The sequence below is a fragment of the Pteropus alecto genome, unplaced genomic scaffold, assembly GCF_000325575.1.
Source record: "Pteropus alecto unplaced genomic scaffold, ASM32557v1 scaffold38, whole genome shotgun sequence".
Lineage (NCBI taxonomy): Eukaryota > Metazoa > Chordata > Mammalia > Chiroptera > Pteropodidae > Pteropus > Pteropus alecto.
The window spans coordinates 1,191,959-1,208,722 of NW_006442512.1; the positions used below are offsets into that span (position 1 = coordinate 1,191,959).

General features: G+C 45.0%; 2 protein-coding genes across 4 annotated transcripts in view; both read left to right on the plus strand.

Annotated features, from left to right (window-relative positions):
• SIN3A (SIN3 transcription regulator family member A) overlaps nt 1–8,509 on the plus strand; it is a 55,200-nt gene extending 46,691 nt beyond the window's left edge. For all 3 annotated transcript variants that reach the window (XM_015597702.2, XM_006922601.3, XM_015597701.2), the window contains exons 18-21: nt 473–565; nt 1,334–1,428; nt 4,831–5,038; nt 7,221–8,509. In XM_015597702.2, the coding sequence (XP_015453188.1) occupies nt 473–565; nt 1,334–1,428; nt 4,831–5,038; nt 7,221–7,451 (627 nt within the window). In that variant the 3' untranslated portion in view covers nt 7,452–8,509. The remainder of the gene's footprint in view (nt 1–472; nt 566–1,333; nt 1,429–4,830; nt 5,039–7,220) is intronic.
• Nucleotides 8,510–8,524: 15 nt separating this feature from the next.
• The window catches only part of MAN2C1 (mannosidase alpha class 2C member 1), a 13,477-nt gene continuing 5,237 nt past the window's right edge, over nt 8,525–16,764 (plus strand). Inside the window, 10 exon segments of the mRNA XM_006922603.3 lie at nt 8,525–10,635; nt 10,903–11,028; nt 11,462–11,585; nt 12,723–12,793; nt 13,840–14,017; nt 14,319–14,508; nt 15,659–15,765; nt 15,953–16,063; nt 16,430–16,522; nt 16,652–16,764. Of these exon segments, the coding sequence (XP_006922665.2) occupies nt 10,529–10,635; nt 10,903–11,028; nt 11,462–11,585; nt 12,723–12,793; nt 13,840–14,017; nt 14,319–14,508; nt 15,659–15,765; nt 15,953–16,063; nt 16,430–16,522; nt 16,652–16,764 (1,220 nt within the window). The 5' untranslated portion in view covers nt 8,525–10,528.

The window sequence follows — 16,764 nt, forward strand, 5'->3', positions numbered from 1 at the left end:
TGCTCTCTGTTGATGTTTTCCACTTCACTTTGGTCTGAGAAGATTCCTTTTTTTTTTTTTTTTTTTTTTTTAAAGAAAAATATTGTAAACTTGCTTACATCTTTGTATTAAATCCTAGAAATGGAATTATCAAGTGAAAGGGCATTGACATTTTACGGTTCTGGCTTTGCTATATTTCTTTCTAATGAACAAACTACTTTTAAAGCACTCTCACTGACATTGATTATTGTTTTAGCTAATTTAAGAAGTATGAAACATAAAATGATGCTTTTTGCTCTAACATGTTTTGCTGATAGCAAGATTAAACTTTTGCCTTTATCACTTACCTCTTAAGCTTTTGACTATCTTCTTCATCTGTTCCATTGGAGCAGAGTTTTATAATGTCGTTGCCTCCCCAACTCCCAACCTTTGAGAAGCTAGGTTATAGCTTTGGAGGTGGTCTTTTGTTTACACTCAGGTTTCTTATTTGCAGCTTATGTTCATTCAGAGCCAAGGCCAGGTTCAGCTGACCATTGAACTTTTGGACACAGAAGAGGAGAACTCGGACGACCCTGTAGAAGCAGAGGTATGGACAAGTATAATGCATAAACTGGGCTGAGAGAGCTGTCATGTCCTCGGGGTCTGCCCATGGACTGTCTTCTAGAAGGCCAAGACCACCAGCCTTAGGCCTGTTTAAGGGTCTGGACCTGACGCTTAAAGTACAGGTCATTCCAGCCATATCTTCTGCCTGAATAGAAGGTGCCATCTGCCCGATATCATCTTGGCTCTTTATGTCATGTTTACTTTTTATTGAGATGAATGAAGCCAAGAGTTCACAATCCCACAGAGTAGACAGGGTGAATTGATTATCCTAGCTGGGTGTAACTGGTAATGAGAGATGCAAGCCACATGTATAAAGTTGGGATGATATGGAAGAGAGGTGGTTATTTTGTAGGAATATTGGCTCACGGTTGCCAAATCTTTAAATTTTTTTAAAAGATGCCAGAAATCCAGATTTTAATGGGAGAGATACTGATTTTCAAACATTTGTGACTCATTTTATTCTTTAACAAATGCTCTGGGGAAAGAAAACTTGTCAGTGAGCCAGTTTATATACATGCATGACTTCTGGTAACTTAAGTATCTCAGAGAAACTCTGAGGTTTGCTGTCTAACAATTTTTAAACTGTTTCGATACCAAGTTACAAGCATGTCATTATGGAAAGAGATTTTTTTATCTTGAAATTTTAGAGATTTCAGACATATTAGTCACAGAATTTGCTAGACTGCCTGATGAGGATGGAATTCAGTTTTTGTGCTCTCTTCCCACCCCTATTTTGTGTTTATAATCCTAGCGCTGGTCAGACTATGTGGAACGATATATGAATTCTGATACTACCTCTCCTGAGCTTCGTGAGCATCTGGCACGGAAACCAGTATTTCTTCCAAGGTAAGTGAACCAAGTCCAGATCAGCAGTATATACTTGCGCATGGTTAAGAAATGGAGAGCTGAATGACTCACATTCTTGGTTTTCACTTACTCTGATCATTGTTCTGTCTGCTGAGGACACCAGTCAAGGTTTGTGTCACTGTTACACCAGGAGCTTAACCTGGATCTCACGCCAAAGCATCAGGAAAGTGAGTTTTAAAGAATCAACAGTAACTTCCCTTATGTTGGATGGGAATGAGTGGAAGGATAGAAAGCTAAATCAGCAAGGGGAAAAGGCACCTATGGCAAAGTCAGAGGAAACCAGGCACAAGCTTCTAGGAGTCCTCGTCACACAGGACATTCTTAATTCCTCTAGCAATACATGATGACAATACATTTGAAATGCTGTTCACCAGAGAAGTTCATTAGAGACTCTTTCACTTACCTCTTAAGCTTTTGACTATCTTCTTCATCTGTTCCATTGGAGCAGAGTTTTATAACGTTTCAGTGCCAGGGTTTTTTATTAGGTGCTAGTCATATAGGTACCCTCTACCTTAGTATGTACCAAAATTCAAGACTTCCAGAAGAAAAGCACATTTTTTCAGCATAAATCATAAATTTTGTTCAAATAGTTTACATACAGTGAGCCACTTACCATTTAGGGAATGGTAGAAACTCCCAAAATCCAAGATCCCAGAACCCAGCCAAGGGACAGCCTTGTAAGCAGGCCTTCCAAAGGATAGCAGTCTTAGGCCTGCTCCATTAACTCTCTTCAGAGGATCTTTTCAATTTCCCCCACCCCCATATATGGGTAGATTGTAATGCTGGTTCTCTGAGGTTGAAAAAGCATTTCAGGAATAGAAAATTGGTTTTGCTATAGTAGAGTGGCTTTCTTCCTTCCCAAAAGTTTGGAATTAAAATCGTATGCCTTACATTTCCAGAAAGGTATTACCCCAGTTTTGTTAGACTTAGTCCTAATCAGAACATGAAAAGAGTGTGAGCAGATCCTTCTGCCACCAGGTTTTGCCAGATTCTTCTATTCCTTGATTCATTGAGCAGATGTCGAGCAGCTGCTCTGTGCAAGGCTGCGCAACAAAACAGACTTAATCTCTATGCTTTTGAAACAGTACAGTAAACATATATCATGTGTTTCTCACCAGATCGGCAAAGTTTTTAAAATATTCATAATCTGTGTTGTAGACGGTGCAGGGAAGGGAGGCACTTTCATATTATGTGGGGAAAGATATAAATTGATATAATTATTCTGGGGTCAGGGCCATTAATGTATGGGACCTTTACCGTAGAAGTTTGGTTTCTAGTCATCTGCCTTATAGCTAAAGTTCTCAGTCTTTTTTGGCCTTGAGACCCCTTTGGTCTTAGAGATTGAGTACCTCTAAAAGCTTTTGCTTATATGGATTATATCTAGTAATATTTACCACATTAGAAATTAAAACTGAGAAATGTTTAAAATGTTTATGAATTCATTTTAAAAGTAACAATACTAAACCCATTATATGTTATCATAAATAATATATTAATGAAAGCTATTTCAAAACAAAAATTGGTGAAGAATGGCATTGCATTACATGGCATTGCTTAATAGAAGAACAGCTGGATTCTCCTATCTGCTTCTATGTTCAATTTATTGCGCTGTGTTGTTTGGTTGAAAAATGTGAAGAAAATCTGGCCTTACTCAAATGTGTAGCTAGAAAAAGAATTATTTTCATATCCTTTTAGATACTTGTGGATATTATTTGATATGATAATAAAACTCTTCAAGTGGTAGTTTCTTAAAGATTAGTGGCAGTATCAGTGAAAATACCTATGAGCTTTTCATACAGTTATATCAAAATCCTTTGGTTTATCTTGTACTTTGAATAAATCTTTCTTTCATGCAACTTCATGTAGTTGGTTATTCAGAAAATATTAATTTACTAAGTTATGCAGACCTATCAGGTGTTTACACATTTTCATTTTACAACATCCATTTATTAACATCACCATCAACCTCATCAAATACATCTTTAAATAGTGAGAAGCTCTTTGCTCATGGTGGCAAGTACTCATTTACCAAAACTAAAAGTTTTACTTGTGAGCTTAAATCTTATTTTGGTAATAAATATGTGCAGTTGTTTTCCTTAAAGTGCCACGCTCTCTTGTTCTTTTTTGAGAAAAAATGGATCAAATACCCCAGGCTGGCTAGTCAGTTGTTCTTTCAGGTAAAGTTGGTGATCCATTTGCAACTCAAGCAGTGGTGAAGTGCTTTTCTTCAAGGATTCCATTGTACTTCAGTACACGACAGTGTTTCCTGTGTAGTTCCCATTTTACCACATAGCATATTATAACAATGTGAACTAAGGGGCTGGGATTTAATTTTAAAATATTTTTGCTTCATCAAGAACAGTCTTTTGTGAAACCAGCTTTCTTGTTAATTGCCAGTGCATGGCCAGAGAAGAATACAAAGACTTCTAAAGACAGTTTGGTGCCACCACCAGCATTTTTATTCACCATTACTTTTGCACTGCAGTGCAAATGTTAGCGCAGTTGGCGGGGGGGCAGGTAATGATTTAGTGTTATTATGAAAGTAGTTTTGATCTCACAGACCTCCTGAAAAGGGTCTTGAAACTGCCAATGGTCCTTGGACCAAAGAAGTGCTGTCTTAAAGAAATACGTGTATACAAAGATACTCACTGAAGCAGTGGTTTTGATAGCAAAGTATTGGAAACAATATAATTGTATAGTTAACAACCTTTCTTCTCTGCTTATTATTGGAGATAATTAAACTCTAAATACCCAAAGGCATCCATTGATGGGAATGATTTTCTTTCTTATATATGTAGAATAGCATTAGTTATGTATAATTTTTTGGAATAATTGAAAAAATAAGCATTTAAATCATTTTCTGTGTTCTTGTTCAGATGAGGAACTCTGGTTGATTTCTGTAAAGGGATGGTTAAATTTAGGTACATTCCTCTGCAGCCGTTAAGGGAATGAGACAAATCTATGTGAATTGAAATGAAAAAGTCTTAATGAAATTCAGTGAAAAGTTGAGGATAATAGAATATTTATAGTGTGATCTGGTTAGTCTTAAAAAAACAAAAGCAGAACTATAACGAGTGATTACATATTTTAATTTTGGCAGGCCTAGAGGTTTTAAATCAAAACTGCTAACAATGGCCAGCCACCTTTGCCAAGGCAAGTGGAATTTGAAGAATTGGGGGTAGAGGATGGTTGAAGATTTCTATTTTTTATTCGATGTGTCTATGCAGTTGAAAAAGTTTTTTTAGAATAATACCATTAGACACTTTTTATATGTATGCAGCTAAAATTATGGCAAGTGCTGTGAAGGCATATAATAAGGAAAACTTTGGGGGAGAGTCTGTCTGGATGAGCTCTTATCCTACAGGGCTTTCTGCTTTGTAGAAACCTGCGGCGAATCCGGAAGTGTCAGCGTGGTCGAGAACAGCAGGAAAAGGAAGGGAAGGAAGGAAACAGCAAGAAGAACATGGAGAATGTGGATAGCCTGGATAAGCTGGAGTGTAGGTTCAAGCTGAACTCATACAAGATGGTATATGTGATCAAGTCTGAGGACTACATGTATCGGAGGACCGCCCTGCTCCGGGCTCATCAGGTGAGAACCTCCCTCCTCCAACCAGGACCAGCCTACCCCAGAGGCTTCTGGTGTTTTCTCTTCCTTTTTGAAAACTGCCACTTTGGATTTGAGAATTGCTGAGTAAGCGGGTATATTAAGTTGTTGCAGAAACCATAATAATGTGCCACGGACTGTGTGACTTAAACAGAAATTTATTGTCTCAGTGTTTTGGAAGATAGAAGTCTAGGATTGAAGTGTTGGCAAAGTGGGTTCAAACCTTCTGAGGGCTATCAGGGAGAATCTATTGCATGCCTCTCCTAGGCTCTGGTTGTTTGCTGGCAGTCTTTGGCATTCCTTGGCTAGAAGATCTCTGCCTTCATCTTCACATGGAGTTCTCCCCGTGTGTCTGTGTCCAGATTTCCCCCTTTTAAAGATGCCAGTCATACTACATTATGGGTTCACCCTACTACAGTATGATCTCACCTTAACTAATTATATCTACAACAACCTTATTTCCAAATAAGGTCACATTCAAAGATACTAAGAGTGAGAACTTGAACAGAGGAATTGGATGTAGAGGGCACAATTCAGCAGGTGGTACCTTTCAGTGAAGCTACTCTGCATTTATTATCAAGTGGCGTTGGCTTATATGAAGCCTGTTTTCATACACTGTCTCAATTGTGAAAGCTTCCTGATGTGCTTATGAACCAGGTGTTGTGCCAGGCCCTGGACTACAACCATGAAGTACAGCATATAAAGCAGTGTGATACTCTCTACCAAGGAAAGAAACTAGGTGAAGTAATCAAGGGTAACTGGTGTGTAGGCCCAGCTTTTGTTGGGGAGATCTAAGGAGGTGATGCTTAAGGCCTAAACAATGACAGAGTTCCAGCCTGGTGAAGAGTTGAGGGTTGGGACTTTCTAGGCAAAGGAAACAAGCAAGTGCAAGACTGGAAAAAGGACTTGGTATGAAACCATCACTGTGGTTTGAGCCATAAGGAAGGTGGGATGCATGAAGTTAGAGGGCTGGGCAGAGGCCACATCATTTAGTCTCATGGGCCATGGTTTGGATTTTATTTGAGGTACATTAGGACATCGTTGACAAAGATGGCTTGGTGAAGAGAATGGGACTGAGTGCAGGCACAAAGCTGGAGAGGCAGGAACCACTCAGTAGACTGCTCTTGTCCAAATGAGATGTGATGGTAACCCAGGCTAGCAGAAGAGTGGCAGTGGAATTGTGAGAATTAGAAAGACTGGAGATATAATTTGAAAATACAGTTGTCAAGATGTGGTAATGATCAGATCAATATTTGACACAGGAGAAGAGAACATCAAGGATGATGCCTAGTGGTTTTTGTGGTTTGGATTTGTTTGTTTTGCTTGAGTAAATGGGAAGGTTAGGCATACATATGTTAATAGGGAAGAGTTACAAGGTTTGAGGGGCAGATCAAGCACTCCGTTTTGAACTGGATAAGTTGGAAAGGACAATAAAACATTCAAGTGGGAGATGTTGGGTGAGCAGTTTAATGTACTTCTCTCTTGATGCTGTGTGTTGTCTGTATGTCTGATTCAAATTATTTGGAGAGCTGGCAACCTCTAATTCATCCTTATCCCCTACTCTGCCTTGCACATATAAATGTTTATAGGATGCATAGGTAGGAACATAAACCTCCACTGAAGATCTGCTGTGCCTGGCACTCTGCTGGGTGGGGTGGGGGTAATACTGTGAAGGGAGAATGGGGTTTAAGCCTTCTGCTTTGTGCCATCTTTCAAAGAAATGGATTAATAAGCAACAGTCACAACTTATATCTCACTTGGGGTACATTAGAATCAGCCAGGTTGCTGATTTTAAAATGTAGATTGATGAAAATAAGGAAATCTGTATTTTTATCAAGTATACCAGGTGGTACGAATGCTAAAATTGAGAAGCACTGAACTAGTTCTGCCCAGACTCTGTGCTTGGCATTTCTTTGGGGGCTTAATGGGTTTCGACTCCTTACATGCTCTATGTTCTTAACATTTTTAATTCTCTTTAAACAGAGACTCCTATTCTCCCCACCCCACCCCCACCCCCCGCCTTTTAACCAGTAGTATCATCAGAGACTTGAGCCCCCATCCTTCCATTGCTACTTTAGGAGAAAATTTGACTTTGTATTCGAAGAGTTTTCGTTTTGGTCCTAGTTCATGGGGGTTTTTTTGTTTTGGTTTTTTTCTTGTTTTGCAGTCCCATGAGCGTGTAAGCAAGAGGCTACATCAGAGGTTCCAGGCCTGGGTAGATAAATGGACCAAGGAGCATGTGCCCCGTGAAATGGCAGCAGAGACCAGCAAGTGGCTCATGGGTGAGGGGCTGGAGGGCCTGGTGCCCTGTACCACCACCTGTGACACAGAGACCCTGCACTTTGTGAGCATTAACAAGTACCGTGTCAAATACGGCACAGTGTTCAAAGCCCCATAACTGTAAGGCCAGAGCAGACAACTTGAGGGAGGTGTGTGTGGGGTGGGGTGGGGTTCACGTGTCCTCACACACACTGAAGAAATGAGGAAGATGCCTTTCAAGCCTCACTGGGCCTCTCTGGGACATGGCCACCTGATGTGTGTGTGGCCGGTGCAACCTGGCACCAAGTGGGCTACAAGGAAGAAACATGGGTACCTTATAAAGCCAGAGCTGGAACTTTCCTCAAGGGGTTTTGGATATTATCCTGTCCGGAGGGGAAGGAAATCCATGCAAGCACAGAGACACTCAGCTTGCTTGCACACACCAGCAGAGCTAGGACTGGAATTTCCTGGGACCTGACCTTCGATAAGGAAACCAGGTGCTGTTCACACCTTGACTAGATGGGTGTGCATTGACAAACGACTGGGGAAGGACTCAACACTCAAGATGGGTTGTAACTCTGATGGTCACTGCTCTTCTCCTCTCCCCACAAAAGGGAAAAAAAAAACTGGATTTGATTTTTTTTTCCTGGCCACTCGAGCACATCTAGATCAGCCATTAGATTTTATCTGGGACCTGCAGTTTGGCTTTGGGATTGATCACCTTGTGGATTTGATTCCTGACGAATCCCTTGCTGCCTTCCCTTTACTCTCTCCTCTGGTTTTCAGCCTCAACAAGTTCAAATCAGTCGTCCTTTTTAGCTCCAGTGGAACTGTTTTGTACCTGCTTCTTTATTAGTCTACCCTAGTGCCATCCACCAGCTTCTCTCTCTCTTTCACACACACACGATTTTAACTTGGTTTTTCCTTTTTTGTAAATAATGTACATACTGTCAATTTTTTATTAAAAGATATGCTTTGATGTGCTAGCATAACTGCTCTAGCTTCTTGTGTACCATAGTTCTATGTGGCTTCAGATTTAGTACCTATGAACAGATGTACAAGACATTTATTACACTTTTTACCAAAGGGAGTTACCGTTGTAGTACTTTTGTGTAAAACTTGTCTTCCCCCTTACCCCAACTTTTTTTTTTTTTTTTTTTTTTTTTTTTTTAAAAAAAAAAACTTGTTTTTTTTTTAGAAAAAAACAAGGAATAAACTCGCAACCCAAGTCCCTTGTCCTCAGCTAAGAACTATTATGAAGCAAGGATTTGGGCTCAATTCCTTATCCACGGTATAAAACAGGATTTTGCTTTAAATAGCAGTCACTTGCACTTGTTTCAAGTCAAAACATTTAAAATTTTCAGAATAGAATACTTGATTCTTTTAGTACATGTTTTTTTCCCCTCGTATTTCAACTGTTTGGAAATATTTTATATTTGGGTAAGTTGTCCAGCTATATAGTTCGTATTTCTCTATATTTTTACTTATCCTTATTGGAAATGGAGGTGAACAACTTAAATACCAAACCAGTATTTGAAAGAAATGTGTATAAGGCATGTGGCATAAATGGGGTTGGGAGAGAGAAGACTTGGTACATTTCATTAGCAACTGCAAATGGAATATATATATTTTTTAATAACAAATTTAAACTGGCAGACAAATATGAGTGATTAGGATTTTTGTATGTAGTCAGCCTGGACTTCCGGTGGATTTTCTTCCAGCAACCATCACGCTAGTCATAGTTTTAAGTAACAGTGTTTTGTGTGGTTTTGTTGCTTTTTAATTAAAAAATCACTACCACCACCACTACTAAAAGCCCACAAATTTTTGGCTTCTGGACTTTTCAAAATACATGGTAGACTTCTGATTTTAGACTTTTTTGTTTGGGGGAGGCAGGGGGAGACAGAAGGGATGCTGAACCCAGAAATGTAGAATGGCAAAAGAGCCTTGTGGGAGATTTAAAGTTGAGGCAGTGCCTGACTTTGGGATAGAGTGATACTGATTGGGGGGTAAGAGCTTCAGGTTTCCCCAGCAATAACTCACCTATTCCCTTCTGCTCAAGAAAGATCATGTTGACTTGGAATTATAGCAGGAGAACTGTTGGGGCCCCAACTGTTGCTGTCTCTGCACAGGGTTATGTCCAGAGCACCTACCTGCTTGCAGGTCAGGATAGGGTTTCAGGGCTAGTTCAGGAGAAAATCCCAACCCACCAGTGCAACCAAAAGGGGCAGGGAGTGGAGGGAGAGCTTCACCTATAGCCAGGGTTTTCACAAGCAGCATTTTTTCCCTCCTGACATCTGAGCTCTAAGCTCTGAACCCAGCCTGTATTATAGCAAGTTCTCTGGTCTAATTCATGTTTGGTAACCTGTACTCAGTCACCTTTCTGTGTGATTTGTATTTGAAATGTAAATTTGACTTGGTTGGTATTTCCATTAAAATATCAGGGTTAATGCTGTGTATATATTTTTCTTACTAATGATTTTATAAACAGACTCCCTGGCAATCCTAGGAGGAGGAAAAAAGCTGCCAATGGCTTAATAGGATAACATGAAAATGAAATTGGAGGTGTCTCTATAATGGCTTCTCTTCAGTCCTGTGTGGTGAAATACAGTATTATATTAGGATCTTCAATGCTATGGCTGTAACATGCCCTCTCAAAATCTTTCCAGAATTTCTGGTGATGACCGACAGCCATATACATAAAATGGGTAGTAGAGGAAGCAGAGGTTACTGGGGTGAGAGCCGCCTTTATTTAACACAATGTCCATTCCCCGGCTCTTTCCACGTTAAGCAGACAGATTTTCGAGATAGAACCAGCCAGAAGTTGGATTGGGACTGGAGGGCCAGGGGATACCTACTTGCTGCTGCCGAGGCTGGGTGATTGTGTCTGTAGTGCCTAATGATCTCCTGTCTGTCCCCGAATTTCGGAGAACCTAAGCGTTAAACTTATTTTATTTATGGATTTGCCCAGTGGTGGCCCACCGGCCTGGACGAAGTAGAGGAGAGCCCCGGAAGTGCCGCTTTCAGCTCTCAGCGCCCGGTTCAAAGTTCAGAACCGCCGAGCTTCCGAGAGCCGCGGTGTTGCGAGAACAGCGGCTGGAAGGCGCCTTCGGTTGCCGGAACCTTTGTTTCCAGGCTGCGGGGACTCACGGGCAGCACGCGGGGCCACACCGGTAGCACCCGAGGTCTTCCGGGGAGAAGACTGGGCGCGCGGCGATGGCGATGGCAGCGGCGCCGGTCCTGAAGAACTGGCGCACTACGCTAGAACGGGTGGAGAAATTCGTGTCGCCGCTCTACTTTACTGACTGTAATCTCCGCGGCAGGTGTGGCCCCCTCAGGGCTCCGGCCGGCGCGTCCACGCGCCTCAGCCTTCCTTGCCAGGGGGAAACCCAAGCTGCCGCCACCCAAGCTGAGGGACAAAGTGTCCGCCCGCCGCGGACATGGCAGGGACCGAGGGGAGGAGGCAGGGAGGCTGTGCTATGGGGCAGTCATCTCGGAGGTCGATCAAGGGATCGCGCGTCCCACCCAACAGTGAGTCCACAGCCGGAAAGCTGGCCTCGAGTGCGTGCTCACTGGTCCCTCCCGCCCAGGCTCTTCGGGGAAAGCTGTCCGGTGGCCGCGCTTTCCAGCTTCCTGACACCCGAAAGGCTTCCCTACCAGGAGGCAGTACAGCAGGACTTCCGCCCCGCGCAGGTCGGCGACAGCTTCGGACCCACGTGGGTAACGAACGCCCAGAGGGTGGGCGGGGCCAGCGGACCAAAGGGATCCCTCACTCCTGGCTGGCTCATCTCTAAGGGCCATACCTACATTGTTGGCCCTCTGCACTAGATAGCCATTTGAGGCAGAGCAGCACCCTCTGCTGGGAACAGTTCCCTGGTCCCTCAGATTTCATGGAAAGATTCATTTTCCCCTTTCTCCCAGTCGCCGGACACCCCTTAAGAAGGGCATTGGAGGACAGATCACAGACCCTTGACTCCTCTGCCTCTTTTCCTCACCTTACTGGACACCCCATGGCTCCTTTCTTGTTGATCGAATCTGTATACCTTGTGATACAGATGCTTATGGAAAGTCTCAAGCCCCTACTGACCCTTAATTCAAGGAAGTACTATTTCAAAAGGGCAGGGCTCCATCTCAGTGGCTCTCTTGCAGATGGTGGACCTGTTGGTTCCGGGTGGAGCTGACCATCCCGGAGGCATGGGTGGGTCATGAAGTTCACCTTCGCTGGGAAAGTGATGGAGAAGGTCTGGTGTGGCGAGATGGGGAACCAGTCCAGGTAAGTTCTTACCCTAGGGACAGGCATGGCCACATATCAGCTCTGATGTCTGGAGAAGCCACAGCTGAGTGGCTCTGCCTGCAGGGTGGTATCCGTATTTTAGGACTGAGGAGGTTGCTGCTTGGGCCCCTTTGCAATGGGTCCCTCTCATACTGGGAAGTTAAATGGATGGCTTATGAGTGGCCATAATTAGTATTAAACCAAACCTGCCACTGATTGGCCACCTTCTTATTCTGGGCTGAAAGTAGTTACTAATCAAGTACAATATAAGTACAGCAAATCCATCTGGCTTTGCCGACCACATCACTTTTTATTTTAGGTTTTTAATGAACTAGTTTTTATTACATTCTGTAATATATACTTATGGGGGGAAACTTTCACAGTTTTAGATAGTATAAGGTAAAAATTAAGTCCTTTTTTCTGAAATAATGGATCTCTCCCTACTACCCTATCCCAATTCCCCAGATATAACCACTATTAAATATCTCATTTATTCATCCAACCATATCAGGTTTAATCTTTATAATCCTGTGTGGTGGGACTTTGTGCCGTTCACAGATTAAGAAACTGAGATATGTAGAGGTTAGTTCACTTGCTCAGTTCACACAGCTTCCATTCCAATTAGATTCTCAGTCTCAAAGTAGGACTGTTGTCCTACCTATATGGAAAGATACCAAAGCCGTCTGTTCCCTCCCACCCTCCCTCCCCCACCTCTCCATTGGCTCAGCAGTTGTCTCCTAAATGCCCTCTCTGGACCAGGCCTTATGCTAAGCACTGTGGATATAGCAAGGAATGAAGCAAACCTGTCCCTGACTTCATAGAGTTTCGTTTCTGATACTCATCAAGGAGTACAGAGGCCACCAGAAGCCACACTTAGGTCTCTTGACGACTGCCCAAGACCCTTCCCATAAGGCTAGGGGCTTTTTTGCTGATGCCATTTGGCGGTCATAGTGCTGGTTGCTATAGGGGTTGGAGCACCTGGTACCAGCTGTCCCCAGTTTATCAATCTTCGCCTTGCCTGGAAGAAAGAAACAAGAGCTGGGGACTGGGTGGAGGGGCCTGGCCTCCCTCAGCTTATACTTCACCTGAACTGTTAAAAAACCTCAGGCCTGGTCTCTTTTCCTCCACTCCCACCAGGGTTTGACCAAAGAGGGGAAGAAGACCAGCTATGTCCTGACTGACAGGCTAGAGGCAGGAGACCCCCGGAGGTGAGTGAGTCCCTGTGCCCTTATTGACTAGGGCTGTGGGTGCAGGGACAACAGTGGGTGAGGAGGAGCTGAGGCCCAGAATGATCTTGGAAATGCATCTACCTCCAGCATAACCATCTTCAAATCTCAAAATTTGTTTTTTTAAAAGCAGGATCTTCTTTTCTGGCTATATAAATAATGTTTGCCTTCTTGTAGTAAACAGAAAAGCACAAAGAAGTAAATACCTCCCATTATCTACCACCTAGAGATAACCATTATTCTCATCTCAGCATTCATCTCAGGAATTCTAGGCAATTTTTACTAGTTGAGGCTGTATTTCTTTGATATTTTGTATCCTGATTTTTCTTTCCATATTATAACATGGGCATTTTATGACACCATTAAAAATTATTTCTTAAACATTATGATCATATGTTATAATATTTATTGAACACTGTATGCCTGATGCCTCCAGACACTGGAACTGTGATGGTGAGTAAGGTAGTCCTCTGCAGCAAGGGGACTCATATATATATAATTATAAAACTGATGAGGACTCTGAGAAAAAACACTGGGAGCTCAATGCGAGAACTCTGTTCCAGATTTAGGAGAGGGGTGAGAAGAGTGTCAGGGAGGGCTTCCTAAGGAAGTTGTGTTTGCTCTCTGAAGACTGAGTAGAACAGCACCGCAGCCCACTATGCTGCTCCAAAGAATGACCTGCCCCATTTTGGCTGATGAGTCTTTGTTCTGGGAGATACAAACATGTTTTTAATATGCAAATAGTGTTCCGAGACCAAGGCAGTGCTTTGTAAAGACAGCAGCACAATTTACAGTTCCAGACTGGGCTGCTTATTCTCACAGACTGTGGCAGAGCTCACCATCACAATGTGGGTTCAGGCTGCTACTTCTACTATGGCCCCCTTGCGCGCACACACCTGATGTACTATGAGAACCTTTGAGTGGTGGATCCTGGAAGTGAATGTAGATGCCTCCTTGGTCCTCCTCCCCCAAACCCCCAGAGGTCTCTGCCAATCCCTTGGCCTGAGGCCGCCTCCCCACATTTGTAGCCTGACCCTCTATGTGGAAGTAGCCTGCAATGGGCTCCTAGGGGCCGGGAAGGGCACCATGATCGCAGCCCCTGACCCAGAGAAGATGTTCCAGGTGAGCCGGGCCGAGTTGGCCACCTTCCACCGGGATGTCTACAAGCTCTTGGTGGATCTGGAGCTACTGCTGGGCATAGCCAAGGTACTTGACACCCCCACCCCACCTGTTCACTCACTAGAACTCCAGGCAGGTTGTTTCTTGGGTCAGATAATTGGAAGTCTGGGAATCCAGAGTAGGGAGAGTGTTTCTGCCTGCCCAAGTGTTGAGAGGATTTCTCTGTAAAGGTGGGGGGCAAGACAGTACTGAGCAGGGGTACCAGCAGGGGCAAACAGCTGGAGGTAGGGAAGAGCTCTGCTGAGAACCCCTGGGAGATCAGCCAGGGCCTAGTTCTGGAGACTCTGCTTGCTAGAGATGGGGATTAAGGGGCAGAACCCTGCTGCAGGGCCTCGGGGAGGACAACCAGCGCAGCTTCCAGGCCCTGTATACAGCCAACCAGATGGTGAACGTGTGTGACCCTGCCCAGCCTGAGACCTTTCCGATGGCCCAGGATCTGGCCTCCAGGTTCTTTGGCCAACGTGGAGGTGAAAGCCAACATACTATCCATGCCATGGGGCACTGCCACATTGATACAGGTAGCGGGGCAGCTGGTCGGGTTGGCTGGGGGAGGCAGGAGTGCCCCTGAAGCTCTGGCTGTGCCCTGGAAGCCGTGTGTGATCCTCAGCACATTCTCACCCCTCTTGGGCCTCACTTTTCTCCACCTGTAAAATGGGGCAAGGGGACTGGACTGTGGGATTTGCTAGGTGTGGCTTTATTCTTTTATCAAAATCTGATGCCTCATGTGACCCCATGCTAAATACTGGGGGATAGGATTATAGAGACTGATGATCACAAAATATGCAGACACATTTGCTGCCATCATGGAGGGAAGTATGGGGGCCTGGAGAGCCCAGAAGAGGCACTTAACGTAGTTGGGTTGGGGGTATTCAAGAGAGGCGTTAGGGAGGAAGTGACTGAACTGAGTGAGAATTAGTAAGAGTTCGACAAGGTGCCCAAGTCAGAGAGGAGTGATGTGGAAGTAATTGAGATGGGGGCTCAAGCGCTGGAGAAGGTTTCCTGGGGAGGATCAAGGGTTCAGTTTTGAACCTAATGAGTTTGCAGTGTGTGAGGCTTATGGGAAATCCACATTTTTAACAAGCTCCCCAAGGTATTGAATCTGATACAACTAAAGTTTCTGGACCACAGAGCAAAGGCTTTCTCTGCTATGGCAAGGCAAGGTGTGGGGTGGCAGGTGGGGTCTCTGGGTTCATAAGGAAGGAACTGAGGCCTAGCGGTCAGGAGAAGTTGTAGTACTTCATGCAGGCTGACCAGGCAAGCTCCATCTTGGGAAGCTGTGTCCTCTGTCCTGGAATATCCATCAGTATGTGTTAGGGAAAGGGTTAACCCCTGCTGCTTATAGGATCCTCTCTGGGGTGCCTAAACGTCAGGGAGAGGCTATTCCAGTGCATAGGGCCTCCATTTCCTGACCTGTAAAATTGACCTGGTGGCCTCCTTTCCGCAACCCCTACTCCCACCTTACAGGAGTGGTTTGAAGTGACAGTTCAGGAGGGATGCCACTGGGCTGCAAAAGGAAAGAGGCCTGGGATGAGAGGAGGGCTGGGATGACCCCAGAGGCCCAGGCTGGGCCTAGTTGGCATATAGAGGGACAGGGTTGAAGCTGGAGATCTGTGTGGGGTTGGAGGCCTTTCCATTCTTCATTCACCCTCCATGCCTCTCCCCGCCTAGCCTGGCTCTGGCCCTTCAAGGAGACCGTGCGGAAATGTGCCCGGAGCTGGGTTACAGCTGTGCAGCTCATGGAGCGGAACCCTGAGTTCATCTTTGCCTGCTCCCAGGTCAGAGAGACAGCCATATTGGGGGTACCAGGAGCCCCATAGGTCCAAGAGCAAGGTTCTGAGGGCTTTCCTGGCCTGGGGGGCAGCGCTCTTCCCCACCCTCAGCTGGCCACTGGGCCCTAGATATTCAACCTTGGGTGGGGTCCTTGTCACTCCTGGTGCAGCTCCTGCCCCATCTGCCTCACAGGCACAGCAACTTCAGTGGGTGAAGAACCACTATCCTGGCCTTCATGCCCGGCTCCAGGAGTTCGCCTGCCGTGGCCAGTTTGTGCCTGTGGGGGGCACCTGGGTGGAGATGGTAAGCACAGTCTGCACATCCTCAGCCCCAGGCCACTGTCATGGGCTTCCTTCCTTGGCTTTGTGACTTTCTGCAGGCTCTTTACACCCTTCTGTGGCAGCACTTATTAGTCCCTGGAATTCCAAGTCCTGGAACTCCAAGGGGGAGGAGGGTCTCAAGTACTGTGATGGGCTGTCTGCATGACCCAGCTTCCTCTGGCAGATAGACAGTTGGACCTGATATCTGAAGGTGGACACTTCCTGGGTGATGGCTGTAACCCCTGGGTCAGAGCCCTGGCTTCTCCTGATGGGGCGCGATTGGCCTGAGCTGTTGCCTGTTCCCCATCTGGAACTGACCTTGGCTGTCTCCCTCTTCCCTCACTGCCAGGATGGGAACCTTCCCAGTGGAGAGGCCATGGTGAGGCAGTTCCTGCAGGGCCAGAACTTCTTCCTGCAGGAGTTTGGGAAGATGTGCTCCCAGGTAGGCTAGGAGCTGCTGTGCTTGCGGACAGATAGGGCTAGAGCTTGACCTTGAGTGATCAGGGGCTGAGACTGGGGCTGCTCCACCAAGAGCTCCGGTTCCTGTGCCCCAAAAGCCCTTTTCCTATAGTTCTGGCTGCCAGATACATTTGGCTACTCAGCACAGCTCCCCCAGATCATGCGCAGCTGTGGCATCACGCACTTCCTGACCCAAAAACTGAGCTGGAATTTGGTGAACTCTTT